Below are 25,224 nucleotides of genomic sequence, written 5' to 3'. Positions count from 1 at the left end.
AATTGCACTGCAGTACCTGTTTATTCAATTTTCCAGTATTATCTCTTTTTTCAGGAGATTCTCGCCCGAGAATACCTGCATGCGAACTGAGCGCAGCCCAGCACAGCCCCGCAGCTCCAGGCTGCCGGAGCGGCTCTCCCGCCTGGAGCTGCAGGAGCTGCCGTGCGCCCCGGGCGCGGCCCCTCGGCCCGCAGGTGTCCGCGCCGCTCGCTGCCCTCAGCTCCGCTCCCACGGCTTGTGCGGCCCAGGGCTGCCTCCGCTTCATTTGCTCAGCAGCACCATGCACCCTTCTTTCAGGGTAGACGGGCTTCACCGGGCTCGGTGACAGCGGGCTCTCGGCTGACATGAAAACCACGAATTTAGCTGCTGCGGGCTGCCTTTGCCTGTACACCTGGAACGGGGCAGTGCCAAGTCTGATCTTCGCTTGCAGTAGTCACTTGTTTTTGACGAAGGAAAACAAGGTTAATATCTCTGAAACGGCCAAATTCTCCCATCATTCGGGAACTGCCTCTTGAAATCTGCTGGGAAATATCCCCAGCGTATTGACCCCGCTCTGGTGGCTCTGTGGAGAGGTGACTTTGTCCACGATTGCTGTAACTTCCAGAGCTGAGTGACTGCCCTTCAGCCGCTAGTCCTTTCACATCTTGTACTTTATCTACCGCAGCATTTACACATTCAAAATCTGCACAGAGGCTCGTCGAGCCCGAGCCCTCGGGCCCCGGCCGCGGGGAGAACCGGTGCGGTCGCTGTCACCCACCCGGGCTGGAGGGAAGAAACCGAGTCCCGGTACACCGGGAAAGAATCCTCGGTGAGCTACGGGCTTCGATGGGGCTGTGCGGGGTTGGTAAGGTGGATGCTCACTTTCCCTGGAATAAATTAGCAGAAGTGTATCCTACTGATTTATTTATTTTTCCCAGGATGTTACAGAAGACATTCTCTCTGGCTCTTGTTGACAAATAAGTCGTGAGCTACCTGACAGTGTTAGTCCAGTTGTTGGCCATATGTCTAAATACCCTCCTAGAGACTTCAGTGCCGTTTAGGAAGAGAATTCCCTCAAATGAAAACCAGAAGGAAGATTTTTTTTTTTTTTTAATCCTTTTCTTGTCCCCCAAAGCCACGTTACACCTGAGGGCTGTAACATACAGGGATGATTTTTGTAAAATCAGTATCACCTTCCCCCACAGCAGCGATCGCTTTACAACATGACTGAGCGTGGGGAAGGGTGCTCTCTTTTCCTGTTTTTTTTTTTTTACTCTTACCTTCACTAAATGCCTTCCGTTCGTGTTTGTTTAACGACGAGTCGCTTCGACAAACAAGACAATCAAAAGAACATTTGAGACTACGTGGATACATTTCTCTGATGCTTGTAGACGCCTGGACACCCAGAGGAGTTGTTGAATGCCTCTCTTTCCGTCTTTCCTTTATTTACCCAAATGAACTCAGGGAAAGCTTTTAACCGAGGGGAGATTTAAGGTGATAAGCAGCGAACAGACGGTCTGCGCTGCAAGCCTGCGTTTCGAACTAGAGCCGGCCAAGGAGCAAAAGGGATTAGATGCTTCAAGGGCTAATTTTTTTTAAATTTTTTTTTTTGTTCATGTTTTTCTTTGGAAAACTGAGACCGTTTCTTTTTCCTCGAAATACTCCGACTGTTGCCTGCCAGCGCAATCTCATTTAAACAGTTATTTTAGCTGAAGTCTCGCACCGACTGGTTTGGCAATTATGTCAGGGTTTTGAGAGTTTGCTATGATTTTGAAATGACTCTACAAACCTTCTACCACCGCTCCAGGCACTCTCTCTCTGCTCTATCTACTCTGTTCAGGAGCCAGCAGTTTAAGGAGCAGTGTCATGTTTTTAGGGTTATTTTCCCCAGGGGACACACGAGATTAGGAGTAGTCCCTCTCCCCGAGAAAAAAAAAGACCCCACGTCCACTTTGCAGGCAGTTTTAAAGCAGCTCTGTCTCCTAATGTAGGAGGATTTGGGGTTGAGTTTCTCCCTTTCCTTTTTTTTTTTTTTCCTCTTCCCTGTTCGCCGGATTGTCTATTGTTTTGGTTTGGTTTGGGCTTTTTTTCCAGGGTGTATCAAGAAAATAAATTAAAATATTTCTCCATTCTTCTCCCCTCCGCCGCAGGACCCGATTCACGCTGTCCCGCAGCGCATCAGCACAGGGGAAAACCGTGCATGGTTAAAGTTGGGGGTGTCAGGGAGGGGGGCAGCAAGGGACGTGACTGCAGCTTATTTCTCCCAAGCGCGACCACTTCGGTGGGCTTTGGGGTGGGGAAACGTGCGTGGGTGTGTAAAACCGCGGCGATCCTCCCCACCCGCAGTCCCGCGGGACCTCGGCCGCTCACCCCCGCTGCCCTGCGGAGAGGCGATGGCCACAATGTACCCACCCCAACGCCAATAATCCCCCAACAGGTAGCGGGGAGAAGATGTGTGTGTGTCTGTGCGTGCCCGTGGGGGTCTGTGCGTCCCCACTGCCCCCGGCGGCGCCGCCAGGTCAGAGGGCGGACACGGGGAACAGGGGAGGCGGGAGAGGGACGGGGATGTGCCCGCCTGACGCCTCCGCCCCTCCGCCAGTGGGGCCGGCCCAGGGGCGGCGGCGGCCAACGGGACGCGAGGCGGGGCCGTGAGTGGCGTTAGGGGCGGGCTCGGCCGGGTGGGAGCGAGGGGGGCCGAGGGGGGAGTTGGAGAGAAATGAAGTTGTGCTAAAAGGCTTTTAGCCATCAAGAAGTTATTAGGCATTTCTCAGCCGCAAATTAGGGATTCTTCATTAATACCGACCTCGCCCCCCCACCCCACCCTACCCCACCCCACCCCTCGTTATGTGAGACGGAGAGCCTGAGAGCCGATAAAGGGGATGGGGAGGCGGCAATGTCTGTCTGCCCATCGGTGCGAGGAGCAGTGACAGGCGCAAACTTTTCCCCGTGCCATTAATGAGCCAATTAAAGAGTTGGGCTCCTCACCCCGGGAGAGCTCTCTGCAGGCTGCCGGGCTCAGGGATTCAAGGTAGGTGAAAAGAAGATCACAACCCACCACAATCTGCCAGCCTCAGCAAAGAACCGCAGTGATGTGCGGTGCTAGGCTGTGGGTCGCTTCCCCACGGTGAAAAATGAGGAGGAAAAAAAAAAAAAAAAAAAAAAAGATAATTTGGTTGGAAAAATGTGATGTTTGGGTGGATTCCGGCTCGGGGCAGGGCTGGGCAAAGCGTGCCTCCCCTGGCTGGGGTGCAGCTGAGGTAGACACCCCCGATCCCAGCTGAGGAATGAGGACAGTAGCCGAGAAGAGGAGAAATTCAAAAGAAAGAAAGAAAGAAAAAAAAAAAAAAAAAAAAAAGGAAAAAGAAAAGGAAAAACAAGCAGAAATACTCCGTGGTTGGAAATGCGTCCTTCACCGAGGGTCTGGCAGCGCGGAAGGCGGGGAGCTCTGGCCGCGGGAGCGCGGAGGGGCCGGCGCAGCCCCAAAGCCGCTCACGCCGGGAGCCGGGGGCTGCTCTCCGCTGCGCTTTCGTTCCGGCCATGCAGTGCACACCTGGGCTGGGAAGTGAGAGGGCTGTGGGAGGAGAGTGCGGGGCAGGCTTCTCCACGGGCGCGCTAGATGGGAAAATACACTTTTTTTTTCTTTCCCCTCTGGTGGGAGAAAATACTACACCCGCCGGCGGCTGGTTGTTGATTATTATTTCTCGCGGCTCCGCTGCGGCGCCGTGTACCGACCCTCTCACTCCAGGACTGCTCTTGTCTTCACAGAGAGAGGCTCCGGGGAAGTCACCCAGCGTCCTGGGAGGCAGCCCGCGGCCGTGCGCTTCGGCCCTCGGATTGACAACGGATCACGGGAAAAACGGGATTATTATGACCCTCTTCCGAGGAGCTATTCTGCCCGCCATGAGTAGGAAAAAAGGCCAGAAATACATCGTTTGGTTGCTGTCTGGTGCCTCAACCTTCTAGTTTTTTTTTCTTTTTTTTTTTTTTTTAATGCATTCGCTTGGAGTGCTGAACTGCGTTGGATAAATGCCTTCCCCATCTAATTGACTCTGCTTTTCAGAGTATATTTACTTTTTTTCTTTTTTTTTCTTTTTATTATTTTTTAAGAACATATTTACTCTTCAATGTTTGTTTGCATTTACACAACAGAACGGTTTTTCTGAGTAATGGCCGCACTCAGAATCACAGCCTGATGCTCCGGAGAGATGAATTGCCGATGAGTTTCCCTTCCACCTTTGGATGAATCTCTGGAGTTTAAATTGTAGCAAGGAAGCGGGAAAAAAACAGGATGAAAGAGAAGTCCAAAAATGCTGCCCGGACTAGACGGGAGAAAGAAAACAGTGAATTTTATGAACTGGCTAAATTACTACCCCTGCCCTCCGCTATCACCTCTCAGCTGGACAAAGCATCCATAATCAGACTCACTACCAGCTATTTAAAAATGAGAGTGGTTTTTCCGGAAGGTAGGTGAGAATGCCTATTCGTCTCTATTTTCGTTCTGATTCAGATGTCATTTATCACTTTTACGGTGAAAAAAAAAAAAAAAAAAAAAAAAGAAAAGAAAAAGGAAAAAAAAAAGAAAATTAAAAAAAAAAAAGGAAAAGGTCAATATTTTGGAGTGTGCTTAGAGACAGGGTGCCCTCCGCTGTCACTTTCCTCTGTTGTAAATACTTTCACTTTAGCTCCTATGACAGGTTTGGTTGGAGACTTATGGTGCTTTTGTCAACACCTGAAGGCACTGAGCTCTGCTGCGTGTTCTGCTACAGCAAACCCGGGTTTCCTTTTCCTCCAGACTTCCAGTCAAATGTTCATCCCCCACCAAGCTCACGCAAGGCCTAAGAGGGCATGATTCACCCCTATTTATAGTAATTCTGTGAGGGCGAGTTAGTATATGGGTAAATATTTACATAAGTCTATGCAAAGTCCTAAAGCCTCAGTTCGGCTCTCGAGGAAAGGTGCGGTGTACAGGTACAGGACACGCGTGCAGGCGTGCTCACACCCAGGCTAAATAAATAAGTCGAGCACAGTGAGTCACATCATGTGTGTGAGTGCGTTGTGTCTCGTTCTGAGGATCACCAGAGCACTTTGAGGGCTTTAATCGACCTCGGAAAATTTTAGCAGGAGTTTTGCACCCAGACGTATTCAATCCCGCTGACCACCCAGTGCTGCAAAACCAGCGGCCCTGCCTAGACACGACTCTCCTCGACAGGCAATAGTAAACTTCACGTTGGCTTCCACGGCAGCAACAGCCCGCCTGTCTAGCAAAAGAAAACTTTAGCGTCCTGAAGTGTCTCTTGCTTTTAAATAGTATCAGGATCTAAAGCGATTGTCTTTGGTCTTCTAGATCGGCTGCCAAGAAAAACAAACAGAACAAAGTTAAAAGAGTCAGAATAAAGTTCTTCATGTTCTCGCTCTATTGATTTTATAATATGTAGGGGGAAAAAATAAAAAAAAAATCACGAATCTTTTATTTAGATCAACTTGATGAAGTTATGATCTGCGTGAAAGAAAAGGTATCAAGAGGTTTTTGGTTTTTTTTTTCCCTGACCTAATATAAAATTCGCTGCATGTTTTGTTGAAAAGTGAGTGTACATAGAAAACAACGTAATATGTCCCCACGAGTTTTCTGTAGCTGTATCTCGACTAGGTTGGCCTATATTTTTTTACAAATTATGAGCATGTATATGGCCTAGTTTTGTTTTGATCTAGTTTTGTCTGATTTGGTGATTTGAGAGGTTTATAATTTTTTTTCCCCAGTTAAATATGTGGACTACTGGTACTAATTCTACTTTTTAAAATAAATACGCAATGTGGCAGTCATTTGGATGGGGGAGGTAATCTCACACCCCCTTCCCCGCCCCAGGTTACAGATGAACCTTTATACCTAAAAGCCACTGCAGTCATTTTCAATCCAGTGCATTTTACAGTGATTTCTTGAAATAACTTTCCATATCATCGAGTCACTTATAACCAAAGAAAGGGTTAAATGAAACCTTTAAAAATAATAATTAAAGTCTTCATCAATCCACTTTCTTCTTCTATTTGCTCTGCCACCTTGAAGATCATTATGCAGGACAATCCCTTGTTTCAAAGGAGACGGAGTTGTCCTTTATGCTGTCAGCGCATACTTTATAAAAATAAAGCTATTGCAAGCCCTGATGCCCATGATGTTCCTAAAAGGATTATTAGCAATGATTTGTCAACTCCTGCGGTCTCAGTAGGCTACCTTTCTCCGTGATTTCGAGCAGGTCTCGTCAATTACTGGTTCCTATGTAGCGGGTTGTTTGATCAGAAGAAGCATATGGTGTTGCTTGTAGGCTGTGAGTAATCACGGGAAGAGAAGAATAGCTGATGCCCGTCCCTCGGTGGCAGCGCAGGATGCCTGAATGCCCTGGGGAACCGTGCGGCGAAGCGCGCCGGGGCCGGGGCCGCTGCCGGCCTCAGCAGATGCTAATTTGAGCGCGGAGGCAGCGGGGGCGGCTGAGCGGGGCTCGGGGGGCAGCGGAGCCTTCGCAGCCTCATTAAAGGCAAACTGCGCATTAGAAAGAAAGGCAGGGAGCAGGCTCGGAAGGGCTCGCCCCTCCGAGGCGCTGCCGCGGGAGGCCCGGGGCCGAGAGGGCTGCGGACCCACGGGGGACGGCCGCGCCCGCATCCTCAGGGCCGCGCATCCCTGCGAGCTGGGCACAAAGGCCCGAGAGCGGGAGCCGCAACGTGGCGCGGAGCAGGGAGGCTTCCCCGCTGTCCCACGCCGGCTCCCTCTCCCTCCCACGTACTTCCGAGGAGGCGGGGAGCGGAGAGCGGGGCCCGGCTCGGCCCCGGCCCTGCGGGTTTCCCTGCGCTCGCCCGCGCCGCTATTAAATACGAGCGAGGCGCCCACGAGCGGCCCCGGCGCTGCGCCTGTGCCTGGCCGGGCCGGAGCCGAGCCCGGGTGATTTTCCCCGGGGGACGCAGTGGGCTCCGGGAACGCGGCGGAGCAGCTTGGGCTCCCGCTGCGGGTGTGCTTGTGCTTGTCCGGCTGGTATGAGTATAGGGAGGCAAGGAAACGAGGGGCTATTCTGATTTTCCAGTGCCTCCACCCAGAGGAAAAAAAAAAAACAAAAAAAACAAACCAACCAAACCATCGCTTTTCTGGGAAAGGAGAACAGGTAGTAGCAGCCAGGGAAATGACGCACGGAAAGGGCAATTCTTTCTGAACGGAGGAGGCAGGGCAGGGATGTTGGATGGATGTGCTGGGGCTCCTTTCGCTTGTATTTCCCTGGGGAGGAAAGCGATACATGCATAGGGACAGACCCGATGAGTTGGCCGAAACACTGGAGATGGGTGGTAGGAGGTACATTTAAAGAGATCTTGGAGGAGTCAGGGTAGAGAAACGTTGTCTCCATAAGAGCAAGCTGCACTTTCAGAGTAACTCATATCCCCTCTCCCCGGTACAAGAGCGAATTTCCATCTGCCCATAGAGTGCTTACATAGAGTTGGTTGTAAATAATCACGTACAGAAAGATATACACTCCTCATCGCTGCGCACACGAGGGGCAGGGGACAGGGCGGAGAGAATCGGTGTGCGCTTGTCTGCATATTTTTGTGTCTGAAAGGTCCCTATAGAGAAAGAAGGTGGGTAGATTTTGGGTTCATTTTGGAAACAAGAGTTTTCTGGGAGTGAAACGCCAGGAGAGTCACGCACTAAAAAAGCACGTGGGGTTTCCTTCTTACCCCCAGACATCTAAACATAAGGCAGTGGCACTGGACAAACTTGACAAACCGAACAGAAATTTTGCTATGGGCTTTCTCTCGTAATAGTTGTGCAATTCTCACAAGTTATTGAAACGCTAGGGTTGCTCTTTCTGCCCCTAATTTCACTTCATTAGGTCTTCAGCTGATTAAACCTGCCAAGGACACAAGCGCAAGACGTAGGTTTCTTGCATCGTTTCATTATTAAAACACTTCTTTTCAGGAGGAGAAGGCGTATAAGACCTATACTGCTTTTCGGTGATCAGACAGCTTTGGAATTTTCTGAGGACATTAAGGAAGATATTTAAGGGTTGTTTGTTTGTTATTTTTAAAGCAGAATTAATTAATTAACTCTTGATTCAACGTTCATTATAAATAAATACAAATATTTTAATTTAAATCGCTAATGTAAGTAACGTGGACGCAAAAAATAGGTAGAAAAATCTCCAGGATGTCAAAGGACTAAAAGACTTTTCCACCAAAAACGATGCGATCACTGTTACTATAGCGGGGTAATTCTTCACTGACCTTCGGCAGTATCCAGAAAGGAAGGGAGAAAAAAAAATAGTAAAACCCAAACAAAAAACCCAGGTGGTACAATAAATAATTTTTGTTTGGGTTTTGTTTTTATTTTTTAGTTGGGAATATTTTAAAGGTCCTATTCTCCATTCGCGCCCAGAGATGCAAAAGGAGGGTTTGCAGTCTGTCCTAGTGGGAAGGGATCGTTTTGGCGCAGAGAGGCGTTTGCTTTTCGAGACAAAAGCAGAGACCCCGTTTACATAAACTTTCGCCGAATCAGGATGGTTAACATTTCAATATTGAAACCCTTAACCTTGTTTTATTTTAAAGGGGGAAGAGATCAACAGGAAAAAAAAAATCCGTTTCCCACGTGGATAGGTGATTTAATGCTGTTTTTCTTGCTGCAAAGGGAAATGATTGAGCATTAAGTTTCAATGTTTATTTTCTTACAGAAGTTTTTCTCATTTAAGCAGCAGTTTACTCTCCACGCTGAATCTCTGTTTAATTCCAGTTTTGATGTGAACTTAAAATGTGAAGAGCAGAACTAAATTACTAGCAGGATCGTTGAAAAAAACGCCAGAGATTTATGTTTTAGAAGGAATACTTAATGAGAAGAGCGGGGAAAAAAAATCATATTTCCTTTGGAAACATACAACCGTTTTCACGTTGGAGAATATTTTTCAGCTTGCATATAAACCGCGTGTGCGTTGGCGCAAATCCTTCCTTCCCCTATTTCTTCGAAATAAGGGCTACTTGAATTTGAGTCTTCTGGAGAAATGAATAAGTAGTTGGTGCTCGAAAATGCCCTGATTTTTTCCCCTCTCTCCAATTTGGACATGGTTCCGTTTGTTTGCATTTCAAAGCGCAATTCCGCTACCTCCTGTTTGCCAAAATCCTGGTTTTTCTTTCTATAGTGAAACAGCCTCAGCATTATTTCCACTACCATTCTCTTGACAGGGATGTTTGTTTAGTCAACAGGGCTTTTCCTTCCTGTTATTATTATTTTTATAAAGAAATAGGGATGCTAATTTATCTCTACTTCAAATGAATACGTGTGATTTACCCAGATAATAAATCTTTACGAAACCTTGCTAATGGCATCCGCAGGCAGTGGAAATGAGCAGCTTTTTCTTTCTTTTTTTTTTTTTTAAGCATAGCTTATTCTATTCCATCTGAACCCTGCGACGGCGACCCAGTCCTTCACAGAAGCCTCATTTGGCCGAGATTTTGAGTTATCATTAACCACTGCCTGTTAAATTAACTGGGAAATCAGCTCTGTCTGGCGTTAGGCGATGGCAGAAAGGAGCGCTGGCGGCAGACGATTTAATTAAATGGTTAATCGAATCAAGCTAATTCCTCGATACAACATCCAGTTGCCTTTTGGCTTGCCGGTGACTAGGACGTGCAGGTTCTGCTCCCGCGACTCCCGGAGCTGTTTGTCATTTCCCCTGGACAGAGAGAGAGAATGACCGCGTGGGCGATGGGACTGAGCTGTCCTGTCTCCCTCTTCCCAAACAACTCCTGTGCCCCGCTTGTCCCTTGGTATTAAGGAGGCAGCAGTGCCGAGGGGCGGTGGGAGGCAGGAAAGGAGCTGCTTGAGGAGCCGCTCACAAGGTGACATTCTCGTCCTCCCTGTAGAGAGGCTTTGCTGGGCAGGTTGAACGAAGCCACTGCCCGTGCCCGGGCCGAGCTTCGTCGCCGTCCTGCCCAGCACGGAAGGGGCGAGCCCCGGGGCGGAGGTGACCGGGGGTCCCGCACCCCGCGCCCTTTGTGGGGTCAGCATCCCCGCGGCGCCGGCGGGCGAGGGGTGAGCTGCTGCTCGTCCTTTTATAATAACCATACAGCGGCTCTTGAAAGGGCAAAGAAAACGCAGCGAAACCAAAGCGTGCGGAGACGTCCCCGGGCCGAGGCCCCCGGGAGGCGGCGGAGAGACCCGGGAAAGCGGCGGCGGGGGCCGCTGCCCAGAGAGGGAGTTTTGAGCAACTCCTGGAAGAGAAACCCGCGATGGTCCTGCTGGGACCCGACTTAGGGAAGACTCCCTGCGGCTGCCCCGTCGGGCGGGCTCCCAGCGTTGTCCCACAGCGGCGGGCTGCCTCCAGGAGAGCCCCCCAAGCCTCTCCCTCTGCCCATCCACAGCAGCAGGAACGAACTCCCTGCCTCCGGGGCTTCGTCTCCGGGCCAGCTTCCCTGGGCCTCGCCCGGCCGTGAGGGGCGGTGCGCCAGACAGGGCAAACCCCGGAGGGGTACCCAAGGTTTCGGAGGGAGTCAGCCTCAGGGTCTGGCCCCCAAAGAAGCGCTCTGGAGCTCAGGGTGGGCTCTCCACTAGGTGTTTTTAAACGGGGGCGTCAAGTCGCCTGCTACAGTGAATCCGGATTGCGCTGAGGTTTCATGACTGCGAGCCCGCTGGGGAAATCGCCGTAACTGCTTTTAAAAGCCGGCAAATCAGCGCAAAGTAGATAAAGGGCTTGCATCTTCTGGCCACCCCACCCCCACCGCCACCTCCGCCCCCCTTTGCTATTGCCAGACAAAGGACGGGGTCGAGATGGGCTCTGCGCTGCAGATGCTCACAGAGGGACGAGTAACCCGGAGATCAACCGGGGCCAAGGAGCTGCCCTGGCTTCTCGGAGTCTCATTTCCCTGCGCCTGCCTTCCTCCGTCTTTGCCTAGATCAAATTAGAAACGATTCAGGAATCTCTTCCCCCTTCTGTGGGACAGAGGATCTTCTTGAAACAGTATCGCCACTGGATAGGGACGGTGCCCACCCAGCCCCTGGTTCCATTGGCTGTCGACATCAAGGCTTGCATCAATCAAAAGATGAGGGGAAGGCAGGACAGGAGCGGGGCAGCGCAGCGCGGCAGGTCTGGCTGCACGCCCGGCCTGGGGCACAGGCTGGCGGTGCGGAGCGGCTCTCAGTGCCGGCGGTGGGCGCGGCTGGGTGGGAGAAGGCATTTCACAGGGACCCGCCTTTGTAGGAGCCCATGAAACCGATGGACATGCTTTTTGATGTGGAAAGCACAGTGGCTTTCCACTGGAGAGTGCTGAGAGAAACGATGAATCAGCACGCTCGCTCCGCGCAGGTTCTGCGCACTATAGGCGAAGGCTGTTGGGTAACGATGAGTGATAGTCTGCATAAAATGCTTTTCTTTTCTTTAAAAAAAAAATAATTCTTTTTTGCTTATTTTCTTTTTTGCCTTTCACTTCCCGCCTCACAACAGCAGACAATATCTCGTGGCACAAATAGTTTCTCTTCTCAGGAAAAAAAGTTCATCGAGTGAAAGAGATTGTTAAATAGGAGGAAGAGTTTTTTAGGCAGGAGCATATAATCCATATATTGGCAAGAGTATCAAATTCATTCTGAAATAAAAGCTCGATCCATTTTTTAAAAAAATATTTTTCTGCTTGAATAACACAGTTGGGTGATGCCTTGAGCTTATGTTAGACGGTTGCTCATCACTAATTCGCCAAGAACTGACCTAAACGGTGCCTGTGGGATTAGGTCAATTTTAGTGGATCTACTTCGCCTCATTTGGTTACTAATTGGTTTCTTGTTTTATAAATCGAAATCTCATTTTCAGGAAATTACAAAACCCATGCAGCCAGTCCATGGAGGTAATCCGTGAGTCGGGGGTATTTAAATGGAAATGGTTCTACAATGCATCAAGTATTAAGCAAGAGTAAAACTTCCCCTCTATTTCCAAATGAAATGTGATCTCGCTAGCTCCTTAGATCCGTAATAGATACATCCCTTCTAAGGCTACTTATGTAAATATGATAAACCAGACCGCCGTGGGGGAGGGGCCGCAGGGAAGAAAGCAAATTTTATCTGCTAAGGTTAATGTGGCATAACTTGGAAATCTTCCAAAATAGATTATGTTTTGCTTTGTCTTCGGCCACTTTAGCTGGGAAAATCCTTTGCCTAAAAACGATTTAGTTATCCTTCTTCTCACAAAGCTGCTTGTTTCTATTCCAAAGCTATTATGCTGTTGGCTCTCCAAATTACAAGAGAATCTTTAGATCTTGTTTCCAAGCATAATCCTGGAGCAAAAGGGAGAGCTGATTTCCTTGTTTTGTTTTAAATAGACAATCAAAGGATTTGCAGAATTTTCTGCGGTAGGTCAAGTGCAAGAAATCACAGTTTGCCCCCTCGATAAAAGGAAATTGGATGTTAAAGGGAATAGACGGAGGTGGATGGGAGGGAAAATTAGTGGAGGGGGCTTTCTCTTATAATCTTTGAAAACAGTATTTAAGGGGCATCAGGAGAGGCCGTCGATTTGGGAGAGGCTGGGATTGGCAACGTTTAGAAAGAGTCTCCGACTTGAAAGTACTGAAAACATCTGGGCAGCACAAAGGATCGTCACATGTGACAGGATTTGAAAAAGCCGGTTCAGGTAGACAAGTGAAAACGTTTAATTATAAACCATGAGCCGACAGAGCCCAGCAGCGCGGGGTTTCCACCTGAAACATACAGAGGAGCTCAGTGCGCCGTGAAGAACCGCCTTCCCGAGGGAGGTTAACCTGCAATGCCCGTGAGCTGTTCATTAACCCGCTGGGGTCGGGTTATTTTCCCTTTTAGGAGAAGAATAATTAGAACCCTAAACTTAGATTAATAAGCAACTTAAATCATAGGCGGGCAGTGCAGATTTAGTCTTGAATAAAGAAACCTGTCACTCAAATTACCCTCCGGGTGGGGGACGTGGCAAGGAGCCAGCTCAGCGCTAACGGGCCATCCCGGCTCCCCAGCAAAGAAACCTTCGAGGAGTTCGGGAAAAACAAATATACCGTGGGGTTTTCTCTCTTTTCCTGGAAGCTGTGTAAAATTTGCCAGCTCCTTCCTGAGTACAGGGGGCGGAGGTGATCCTCCATCCTGGCGGCTGGCTCCCCCTTAGTTGGCGTGGAGGAATTAATGGGAAGGAGCCTGTTTCTGACTGGCGACCTGCTACATGCTGATGCTGCAGGATGAGGGACGGGCCAGGGAGAATCTCCTGCCTCTGTAGGGCTGTGAAGTTAAGGTAGAAGGAGAAAAGTGTAGGGGTGGTGAAGTTGTTGTGAAGAGGCAGAGAAGGAAGGGGAGAAGGAAGCGAAAGGCGGGGACGAGCGGGGCGCACGGCTCGGGCGGTGGGGAGGGCGCGCAGGGGCCGCGCTGGGATGCCCCGTTCAAAGAGCGCGGGGGAAATCGTTAGCTCGGCTCGGACCGGCAAACACCCGGGTGAGGCCGCTCAATAGCGAGGGATGCCCGCGGCTGCCTGCTGCCAGCACCTCGTCTGTTTGTCTCGAAATAACTGGAAAACGAGGTCTTGCCTTTCCCGAACCCGCACTGCAGGAGTGAGCACATCCCGCCGGCACCCCAGCCATCGATCGGGATTTGTAGGTTTCCCCTCCGTTTTGCTCTATCTTACTGCTAGTGCGTGTCGGAGTGAGACTTATTTCATGGCACAAGCCTCAAAGGTTTTAAGTGACCCGTTTAAATTATTTCAGCAACAACACCGTGAAAAGACATCGTCCATGAATAGCTTTACTCCGGTGAAGTAACTTCCACGTGGCTTTTATTACTGCTCATTTGCATAGGAGAAAACAAGATGCGTGTAAAACATAAGGCAAATCCGGAAAGATTAATTTCTGGAATAGGCTCTATGGAGGCACATCATCCCTCCCTGCAGCGGGAGCCATCCCGCCCACCGGAGCAGCAGGAAGAGATATGGAAGGGATAGAGGTGAATCCTGGAGGCAGACTTGGTGGGGCAGGAGGGAGGGCGGTCCGTGCCGTTGGACAGTGACGAGAAACCGCGAGGTTAGGATGCTTCCCCTGAAGTTCAAGGGGGACAGTTCCCAGTAGCCGAAAGCAGCACTGAAAAGCACTTGGATCTGGCATGCTGTTATACTTAGGTCTTAAAAGTTAACTTCACCGTTAACTCAAAATAACTATTAAGGTATTTTTCTCTCTGAGGAATTAGATATTGAAAAAAAGAAAAAGCACAAATGAGGCTTTTATCTGCAACGAAGTCACATCTAGTTTTCCAAAGATTGTATGTATTTATGTTTTAGAGTGTACACAAGGAAAAAATGTTCCCCCCCCCCCTCACCCCATCAGGCCCACACGAGTCAATTTTTCATCTCCTGACCGTACTTTCCTTTTTTATTTGTCTTTTTTAAATAATAGGACTTGGAGAAGCCTGGGGCCACTCCAGTCGAACCAGCCCACTGGATAATGTTGGACGGGAATTGGGATCCCACCTTTTGCAGGTACTGGTCTGGAAACAACAGGCATATGGTATTAATGATTAAAGAAATAATTCCCTCTTCTGAGCTTTCAATTGCCACCTTGACTAATTTTTAACCGTTCAAGTGTTTAATAGAAAGGTAGGCAGGAGGGGAACCACTTCAGAAATGCAAACCCCTTTGATTCCGTGTCGTGTGTTTTATTGGTGGCTTGGTCCCTCTGGGTCCTTTGCCTCAGAATCATCTAACACTGCGTCCACAGAGAGGGATCTGCAGTGTGTCCCAGGGTGCCAGAGACACAGGAGCACGACTGTTCCCCAATTTATTAACAAGGTGACACACATCATCAATGTCGTGAAGCCCAGAGGGGTGTGGCAAGGAGAGGCTCAAGCGACAGGTTAGGGACGGCTGTCCGGGACAGAAGGGCTCAGCGGGCACCGACACTAGCAGAGACACCAATCAGGGAGGACAGATCTGAAAACTCACAGCGCTCTGAAATACTAAAGAATATTAGTGATGACCATCACCACATATTTCTGGTGGAACCGTGTGGCCTTTGGAGTGCCTATTCTGCTCTTGCCACACCCAGAAGTCCCGTCTGTGTCTGCTGAAATGTACCTGACTAATTGTCTTATTTACACTGTGGAGAGTTTTAAATTCTCTTTGATCGCCTAAATTCTCCTTATAAAATTGACAAGTACTAAACCTCCGTGACATTTGAAATAGGATAGAGGTATTTGGGATTTCTGGAACCCCCATATTTATCACCAGATAGCCAGGACCTCTTCTTAGATACTTTCAAGGCACTTTCAAGTTGTTACTTTTGAGCTCGGCCCCTCTGAGAAGTGGGTTGTATCTCAGGGGTCCAGGAGCTTTAGAGGGATTCTTGTCTAAGATTTGCCCATTTCCTTCCAACTTTTTGAATAATCAGAGCCTGAACATAGATGCCTGTTTGCTAAAATAAATCAGAGGTTCAGGTATATAGTGGGTCTATCTATTAATTTAATTATATTCCCTACCCTTTTCTGCAGACTTTGGACGGTTTCATATTTGTTGTGGCTCCGGATGGCAAGATCATGTACATCTCGGAGACTGCCTCGGTGCACCTGGGCTTGTCGCAGGTACGCTGGGGGGTCTGCTGGCCCCTGTGCTGCCTGAACCACCCCCGCGACTGACAGGAGAGGGTGCTCGGTGCCGGCCAGGAGCCCCCCTACTCCTCCTCCTCCTCTCTCACAGGTAGAGCTGACCGGCAACAGCATTTACGAGTACATCCACCCCGCTGACCATGACGAGATGACGGCGGTGCTGACGGCGCACCAGCCTTACCACTCGCACTTCGTGCAGGGTAAAGCACACAGCCCCCGCCCCCGCGGCCGCGTAGGGAACCGCGCAGAGCCCGCGGAGCCCCTGGCTCACCCCACCTCTGCCTTTCCCCCTTCCCAGAGTACGAGATCGAGAGATCCTTTTTCCTGAGGATGAAGTGCGTCCTGGCCAAGAGGAACGCGGGCCTCACCTGCGGTGGCTACAAGGTGCGTTCCCGCCGCCAGATTCCCCCTTTCCCCCGCACCAGCCTGCCCGTGTCCCTGTGCCGGGAAGGCTGCGAAAATGGGGAGAGAAGAGGGGGTGAGACTCTTCTCGCGGGGGTTTTCCCAGCCCAGGGCTCTTTCACGTGGTCCATTTCTGTCGGAATTTCAGGTTGAAGAGCACAAACCACAAAACTAAAGCCAAGCAATCGATCTCCCCTTGGTGTTTGTGGGCTTTTTTTATCTTTTAATTTTTTTTAATTATTATTTTACTGTTTGAACTGAACCTCGCACAACCTCTGATGTTCACAGCGACAGCTTTCAGGTGATAAAAACGGAGCCCTGGTTAATTTATTTCTTAATCAGGCAATCCGTCAGCTGCAGAGGTAGCTCTCCCAGTCAAGGGTTTTGACCAGGTGCTTCACAGGATTCTGCTCGGGGCTCCTCAGTAAGGACAGCCCTGCGCTGTCTCTCAACTCCTCACTGCTTTGTCAGCCACACAACGCCGAGGACGGGGTTGCACCCATAACCCAAGGAGATGTTGTGTCACGATATACCATAGACCAAGAACACCTGCTGAACTCCAAGAAGAACCATCTTAGTAATACAGAAGTAAGAGTAGAAGTGGACAGCAGTTGTCTGCAAGGATACGTTTAGGAGATATACTTAAATCAAAGGTACATTTTGGCGGTGGATTGTGCCTGCTCCATCCATATAACAGAGGCATCTTACACATGTGACAGATGCACGCATGTAAGCCCTTTCTCACGCGCATACACTCTTCATTACAAAGTCGTAACTGGATTGGCAGTTCCGCGTCTCTCCTTTTCAGAAGAATAATAAAAGCGCAGTTAGGAGGTGGGCCAAAAACCACTTAAGCCAGTGGGAAAAAAAATCTTGTTGACTCTAATGGGCCTTAGATCGACGCTGAACTCTACTATGGAAAAAAAAACCCACAATCCCGACAGAACCGCAGAAAACTCCCAGACGGTGTCGCTTTGCCAGGGCGGAGACGCAGGTCAGCGGCTCCCGCGGGTCCCGCTCCCGCACCTCACCGGGATGGGGGGAATTGTCCGGGCCCTCTTCGTGGGGAGGGACTCAGCACGCCCTTCCCCGCTACTGAATAGCCGCCAAGCTTTCCTGTGTCTCCGGCAGGTGATTCACTGCAGCGGGTACCTGAAGATCCGCCAGTACAGCCTGGACATGTCCCCCTTCGACGGCTGCTACCAAAACGTTGGCTTGGTCGCCGTGGGCCACTCGCTGCCGCCCAGCGCCGTGACGGAGATCAAGCTCCACAGCAATATGTTCATGTTTCGGGCCAGCCTAGACATGAAGCTCATATTCTTAGATTCCAGGTAGAGCTGGGCTTATTTCCAAATCTATTCCCCTAGCCCGCCCCTTCTTCCCCAGGTCTCCTCTCCTCTCACCCACTTATATTTGCTGCTTATGTCTCTTGCAGGGTAGCTGAGCTAACAGGTTACGAGCCCCAGGATCTGATAGAGAAGACCCTTTACCATCATGTCCACGGCTGTGACACCTTTCACCTGCGTTGTGCACATCACTTGTGTAAGGAGATGGTCTTCTTGTTTAAAACCCCGCCCCCATCCTGTCCCTTTGCAGAAGGACTTTGTGGTTTCTGGGATTTACCTCTAGGTCGGCTCGTGAAAATCCAGCTCTCTGGAGGGCAGAATACGCAAAATATTCTTCAGGTTTTAGTGAAACAAGGTTAGATAGAGACTGAACTCTGGACGCAGGTGGCAAACGGAGGGGATTTGGAATGAAAGGATATTTTCCATCCTTTTTTTTTTTAGTTGTAAGACTGCCCTGCACAAATCTCAGGCGCTATTGTCTCTTCAAATTCGTGTTAGGAAAACCCTTTTTTTCCTGCTCTAAAAAGCCATACCAGTGAAATATCAATACTTTTATTTCACTTCCACCAAGTCTCACAAACCTTATCTGTATATCTAATTTCGACTGCAGTAGTGAGCCTGATCCGGCGAGATGTACTTTATTCTATTTTGATATCACAATGACATTAATACACGGATAGATGAATAGAAAGAATACCAACTTCCGGTAAGTTTCCTCACAGAGAAGGTAACGAGAAGAGATAAAACCCCAAGACAGATTTATAGAACAAAATCTCCATGATGATACTTTAGGATGGGGGTGTGCGGGGTTCGGTTGCCGTAGACGACCACACACACACACTTCCCCCGGCCCTACCAATCTCCCCTATTAGCCTGTGATAACGATCTCAGGTACTGAGATAAGCCCTGCCTGGGGGCTCCACCACCCTTGTCCGTATGTACCCCTGAGAGGTTCCTAACCCCTCTGGCTAAGAGGTTCCTAACCCCTCTGGTCGCCCGCAGGGCTCCGGGGGGAGTGCGCGCCTCCTCCCGGGGCTGATCAAACCGCAGGCGGGAGCCACGCTGAGGCTCTCCTCGCTTTGTCCCCGCAGTGCTGGTGAAGGGCCAAGTGACCACCAAGTACTACCGCTTCCTGGCCAAGCACGGCGGCTGGGTGTGGGTGCAGAGCTACGCCACCATCGTGCACAACAGCCGCTCCTCCCGCCCGCACTGCATCGTCAGCGTTAACTACGTGCTCACGTAAGTCCGCCCGGGGCCGCTCCTGCGGCGGGGACCGGCCGGGACCGAGCACCGGGCGGGCACCTGCGGGCGCGCCCCGCTCTGCTCGGCCGGGGCCGCTCCTCGCTCCCTGCCTTCCTCCTTCCCTGCCGCCGCCTCCTCTCCCCTCTCCCCCTCCCCTCGCCGCCGCACTGACCAGGGCAGGCTCTCCAGGTCTGCTAGGAAACACATTGCGCGCTTTCATCCAGATGAAGGGTTTCCCGTCTGCCTGTTTCTTTCTCTTTCGAGAGAGGAAAAGATTTAGAGGTTTGTCACCCACATTTTTTGCTGCCCCCCCCCCCTTTTTTTTTTTTTTTTTTTTTTTTTAGTTAAATGCACCCAGCATTAAATAAAATTTAATGCGGCGTAAAAGAAAAAGCTTCCACGTACGGAGTTATTTATACTCAACAAACAGGACATCTGTTTTTCTTTTCAAAAATCTGGGGTTTGAAGTTCTTAATTTCATCCAGAGTCTCTATCAAAGCTCGGAGATTTCGTTTTTGTTCTTGGAGAGCAATCCTTACAGTGAACCACAAAGAAAGTTGGTGACCAGAAGGGTCAGTTGAACTTAAAAATATATTAAAATTAAATAGGAAAAAAATCAGAGTAAGTGCTGAGATACCATATATCTCAATACATCTCCCCACGTTTTGGAATGGCTGGGTTGTGTCCTAGCTATCCTGCTTGTACTGAAACACAGAGGCCCAGTGAAGGAAGGGAAGCTCGGCTGGACTGTTTTTAAGGGTTTTCATGGTAGTTATTACTGTCCCCTCTGGACACGGCAGTAGCTGTTGCCAGCAGCACTGATGCTTCATTAGGATCGTAGGATCAGTGGGGCCTGTGGTCCTTCATTGATCCTTGGGACTGAATATTCCTCAATTCTGCCTTTTTTTTTTTTCCTCTCCCTGGAGACAAATGTAGATATTGGAAGTATCTGAGAGGCACAACTCTCCCCTTTCCTAAAAGAAATGATGGCAGCATCATGATCTTGCCATCATGGCTTTGGTGCGTGTGCAGGTGGCAAGTGGTTTGGTAGCCCAGTTTAAGGAGTGCTTCCCAAAATGAAGTGGCTCGACCATGGCTCTGGTCATGTGTGGAGGGGCTGCTGGTGGAGTGGGAAGGTACTGCAGGTCACAGCACCTGCACTTTCTAGGCCATAATCCCTTTGCTATGTAAGATGATAACGGGCGTCGTGTTCTAAGATGGGACATTGCGCCTGCATGAAAATACATACATTTTGGTCAGCAACCTGCTATAGTCAGTAAACTGCAATTCCCCTTTAAAGAAAATTTATTTTACTCTATTTAATATGGAGTGTCATTTCCTCAGTAAGGATGAGTATCAGCAGAGATGTTATCACTTCTGTTCTAACTATTCTGCACATTTTTATGTCCATTTCCCCTATACTAGTCTATCTCTGTATTTTTTGTGATTTATGCTTCCCAGTTAAGTCCAAGCACCTGCTTTGGGTGAACGGGGAGCAACAAAGACAGAAGTTTGTGCATTGTAATGCTAAGAAAAAAGGAACCCCAAGACAACTAGCATGTTGGAGTGGTTTTAGCTCCAGAAACGCTACGGTTTTCTTCAATCATTTGAGATTACCGGTCATTTCCCTCTTCTTTAATCCCCAAAGTGTGAACATCAATCATGGAATTCAACCTCAAATGTTCCGAGTTGAAACGAAGCACCCCAGCGGACCTGCTGAAAGCACAGCTGGGCATCTGGCAGGATCTGTCCCTGGCTTGCCATGGCACGGGAATTTCAGGCTGGCACGGCAAGCAGGGAGTGCCCTGGTTCGCTGTGGGGGCTCAGACAAACTCATCAGAGCTGTGCCCCAGCACCGTGACAGGTTGTACCATGTGCCGGTGTCCTGTCAGCCCCCGGCTGTTCGCGCACCTCCACAGCCCCGCTGCTCCTTCACCCGCGGGGGCGGCCCCCGGACAGGCCCCCAGCGTCTGGACAGGCCCCGAGTGTCCCGACAGCTCCTGAGGGTCCGGACAGGCCCTGAGCGTCCGGACAGGCCCCGAGCGTCCTGACAGCCCCCGAGCGTTCTGACAGCCCCCGAGTACCCTGACAGCCCCTGAGCGTCCGGACAGGCCCCGAGTGTCCTGACAGCCCCCGAGTACCCTGACAGCCCTCGAATGTCATGACAGGCCCTCAGCCCCCGAGTGTCCTGATAGGCCCTGAGCATTCGCGGCTCCGCGTCCCGGCAGGAATCCCCGGCAGTCCGGGAGCTGCGCTCGGAGTGCCCCATCACTCTCCTCCCCGCCTCCCAAAACGGCCCTGCAGGGAGGACGATTTCCCCCTCAGGAGCAGGACCCTAACAGGGTGATCCCTTCTCTGCTGCTGATTTATCGGAGGAGGCAGAGTCTTTACGCTTTGGTGCATGTATATGGATTTTCAGAACCTGCTTGCAGCCAAATTGACGTGTGGGAGGGCTATAGCTGTGCTTTCAAGATTTCCCTTAGAGAATGAAATTACACCACAGGGCAACTTCCTTATGCCTTGGTGTAAATCTCCAAGTCTCTCCTTGCACTCTTGGCTGAATTGCCTTGAGTGTGAAGGACGGCAGGAGGGCAGAGAGGGAGCCAGGCTGGCTAAAGTAGGGATGCTGAAAGTTGGGAGGTCCAGCACTGGCTGCAGCAACTGCTGTGTGCTGCTGACAGCTGCAATGTAGACACTGTCACTGCATAAAAATCTAGTTTTGATGTGCTCAGGTCCTCAAGGTCTCATTGAGCCTGGCTGGCTCTTCACTAGGGCTCTGCAGAAGAGATTGCATTCTGCTTACTTCTGCAGCAGGACTGCCACTGCTGAAATTGCTGCCCTGCCTCCAAGAGATGGGTGTAGCTTCCACTGAATAATTAGATTATTATTATCATCATCATCATCATCATCATCCTTATTCTTCTTGGGCTAGCCAGCCATTCAGAAAATATATGTGAAGACCAGGCCCTTCCATTTGCCAGGTGACTGTGAGCACAGAAAGATCTGGTTTTGAAAAACTGAGATGAAGTCAGCCTCTGAAACAGATAACTTGAGGAGGAGGGAACTGTTAGGGGTAGGCTGATGGTGGCAGTTGGCCAGGGGGATGCTGAACTCCCACCTAGAGCAGGCTTAATTGTCTTAATGAGCTATTCAGAGTCAGCAGTATCACTCAAATGAGGAAGGCAGGTGGGGAAGATATAGAGGAAAATGTGAGGTTACAGGGACTTGTGGTTTCCCTCTGGTATGAGGTAGGCTCTACTACAGGAGGGCTGGATGGAGGTCCTGTAGCACTCAAATTCTCCAAGTGTTCAATATATTTTATGCCAGTATGAATCTCATAGAAACTGCTGTTCTTTAAGGATGACATTGGATTTTTCCAGCAAATGAAGAGAGTGTGAGATGAGCAGTCTGTGTGTGCCCTCCTGTGCTTTTCCCACCTGGCAGCAGGTGTGTGGCAGAGCCCCTGGTGCAGGTCCTGGCAGAGGGACAGGCGTGGGTGTACCCACTGCAGCCAGGTTGTCCTATAAACCCAGGAGACAAAAACATGCTTCCAAAAGAGAAATACAAACCTTTCCATACAGACTCTTTCATGTTTAAGATGAGGAGAAAGCAAAAGAGGTGCAAATTAGTGCTTTTGAGTTTTGAAATAATCGATTCGCAATCCCACACATTTGGGGTTGCAGGGTAGAACTTGAAAGGTAAGATGGCTGCTGCTGAAAAATCATTTGAATATAGGAAATTTTGGTCTTTTTGGAGGGCAAATCACAGAAGGAGTCATAAGTTTTGGAAGATGCAGTGCAAGTTTTTGGCCTGCTAAATCTCTGGACCTCTCACACAGTAATTCTTCACTTAGGTAAAACCCCAGGTTTGTTTTTTTTTTTTTTTTTGTTTTGCTTGGCCATGGGATAAGGAGCTTTTTCTCACTATTGAGAGGAACCTGCATTCTCTGTTTTGGAAAAGAGCAGATACTGAGTGCTATATACCCACCTCCCCTGGGTAAGAGTGATGATGAAAAAGAAAAAATATGAGAAAGATTTTATGGAAAGAAGGGCCACACATATCCCAATTAAGAAAATTAAAAAGAGGTGATTTTAATCTTCCATAAATCTCAAGTTTTGAGAACATGAATGCAAGGTTTGAGAACTAATGCTTGCAGTAAGTATATATGCTGAAATAAATAATCATGGTGGCAATGGAAGATGATTTTTTTGTCTAATAGAAGTGTATAAAAAGTTAATATAAATGACCTTTAAGGACTCTTCCTTAAAGCACATATATTAGATCATCATTATATTCTGTTTTGGATATGTGAGTACAGACATGGAATATTTGTTTCTTCTCTTATTTGTTCTGTACACACAGCCACCATATCATTGATTATTAGCTGTGCATGTTTATCACATAAATGGACTCAAGTATGAGTCAATGAATAGAGATGGAAAGTGCTGAAGTTAAGTTTATATTTAGATTGCAAACAACCTTCCTTTGAACAAATGGCTAATGCAAAGTCCAAATCCTTTGACTTTCTGAGCATGAGCAAATATTATAATAATTTGTCCCCAGAGAAAGCTAGAGAAGCTTTCCTACATACATTTTGTTGTCCTTTAGCATTTAAAAGAATAGCAATGGTAGTGTCATATACAGATAACCTGGATTAGGTACATAATTGTGACTAATCTCTGTTCTAATGATACATCATGTATTTGATATAGTTCCAGTTGACCTCTTCATGTTACGCTGTGTAACTGGCTGATTAGAAACACAAATTGAATGCAATTTATTTGAACAATTATTTCACAAATAACTGTCTTATTAACAAACGTTTTACCAAACAATGTGATAAATACAATTTAGAATAAATTAACCATTAATTGTGTCTGCACACTTAATCTTTAAGTTGTTATTAATACTATTCATAGCTTTGTGTACTACCAGATTTGAAATGATGGTGTAAGAAAGGTGCTATCTTTTTGTGTGATGGCTCAGACTTCAAAAATGTCCTGGCATATGTCCTTCGTGGCATATTAAGTGGGCTTAAGGGAATTTTGTGTTTCATGTGAAAAAGCTTTCCCTGTATTTGTGGACAGTTACAGTTATATATTTTCATAATTTTTCATAGAAATCCTCTTTTTGTCATGTCTCTGGTATATCAGGTCTCACCTCTGTCTCTTCCTAGTCAATGGGAGAATCCAGAAACTGCATTTCCACACCCACAGTGTGGGCCTCCCCTTCTTGAACGTTTCTCTCAAACTGACCCATTTGGAACTGCCACAGAGTTGTTTCCTCAGTCATAGGGAGACACTTGTTTTCTTGTACCTCTCAAGTGGGTGATGGAGTAGGTAAGACAGGGAATACCCTGGGAAGGTTACCCTTCCTCATATTATTAGTTTTATCAGTTGCATGAGTAAGCTTAGTCATGCTTAAATGCTAGAGGTATGGCTTAGTGATTTCACCTGGATAATATTTGGGGTTCTTTCTTAAATAGTTGTAAAGAGTAGCAACAAATTTGACCTGCTGCTTTTCCTTTGTATTTGTCTGTATTAATGGGAACTTTTGTGCACAGAGCTGGGTCCTATTTTTTCTGTTTAATCTGCAATGTGCTTTTCCTAAGACTGGAAAGCCTACCATCATTGCCATGATTTGAATAGCAATGTAAAAACACAGACAAATTGTTTTAATAAATCAAAATGTTTGGGGAGCATATGTCTCAAAGGAAAAAAAAAATAAAATGACTCCTCTTGAACTACTCAGAGCAGTATTCTGTTTGTTCACCATTAGTTTTTATTACAGACTTGTCTCCCTGGAACATTGTTTATATATTTCTTGCAAATAGGAGACAGGCTTTTCCAGGTGTCCACAATACATTTCTGCAGTTCTTCTTTGTTCATGTAGGGGCTTTCTCAGCTACCATTTGTTTAATTCACTCCAAATTTCTATGCTTGTATTTAAACCAGGTGACTGTAATGGCCAAGGCACTAAAAGTGTGGGCCAGAGCTGAGAGTCACCGTTCATTGAAGAGTTTTATTTGCTAGAGTAAGGATTAAAGGATTGCAGCTGAGACCTATGGAAAAAATTCCCCCAGTTGTTAGTTTAAATGCATGCATGCTGAGAGTCTCACATGGCATGAAATTCAAGGTTGCAAAAAAGTGTCTTTATTCCAAGGAAGAAGAATGACTTCAAATGCTTTCCACTTCATCCTTTCCCCATTCAGTGTGGGCTGCTCCAGGCCTTTGGAAATACCCTCCTCCCAAGTACTGAGTTACAGACCTTGTAAAATGTTTGTCTGGGGCTGAGACACATTCAATGGCTGAAACAATTACTATCTCCAGCTGTCTGCCTCACTCCACTGATGAAAGGTACAGGGCTTGCTCCAGGGACTCTTTTTCCTAAAATACCATGGTTTATAGTTTAAGGTAAACTGCCACAGATTTTACTTTACATGGAAGCATTGGACTGTACACTGTGGCACAGCTGTTCTTGCTAGAGAGGTTGTTCACACTTTATCCTAACTCTGCCCTTCTGCAGTCTGAATGGCATAAATGTGGCTTGTGAACATCACACCAGCAGCTGGGTGCTGCAGCGCTTTTTGGGGGTGTCTCAGTGGTCCTTCTATGTGGCAGAGCAGTGAAGATAGTGAACCATGGAGTT

General features: G+C 48.5%; 1 protein-coding gene across 1 annotated transcript in view; it reads left to right on the top strand.

Moving 5' to 3' along the window:
• The first annotated feature begins 4,153 nt into the window (after window positions 1-4,153).
• SIM1 (SIM bHLH transcription factor 1) overlaps window positions 4,154-25,224 on the top strand; it is a 45,313-nt gene continuing 24,242 nt past the window's right edge. The window contains exons 1-8 of the mRNA XM_059468897.1: window positions 4,154-4,442; window positions 14,383-14,465; window positions 15,473-15,562; window positions 15,678-15,786; window positions 15,885-15,970; window positions 17,120-17,319; window positions 17,424-17,530; window positions 18,426-18,573. Of these exons, the coding sequence (XP_059324880.1) occupies window positions 4,268-4,442; window positions 14,383-14,465; window positions 15,473-15,562; window positions 15,678-15,786; window positions 15,885-15,970; window positions 17,120-17,319; window positions 17,424-17,530; window positions 18,426-18,573 (998 nt within the window). The 5' untranslated portion in view covers window positions 4,154-4,267. The remainder of the gene's footprint in view (window positions 4,443-14,382; window positions 14,466-15,472; window positions 15,563-15,677; window positions 15,787-15,884; window positions 15,971-17,119; window positions 17,320-17,423; window positions 17,531-18,425; window positions 18,574-25,224) is intronic.

Source organism: Ammospiza nelsoni, chromosome 3 (genome assembly GCF_027579445.1).
Source record: "Ammospiza nelsoni isolate bAmmNel1 chromosome 3, bAmmNel1.pri, whole genome shotgun sequence".
Classification (NCBI taxonomy): domain Eukaryota; kingdom Metazoa; phylum Chordata; class Aves; order Passeriformes; family Passerellidae; genus Ammospiza; species Ammospiza nelsoni.
Note: the sequence above shows the minus strand (reverse complement) of the source record. Positions and strands in the feature narration are given on the sequence as shown.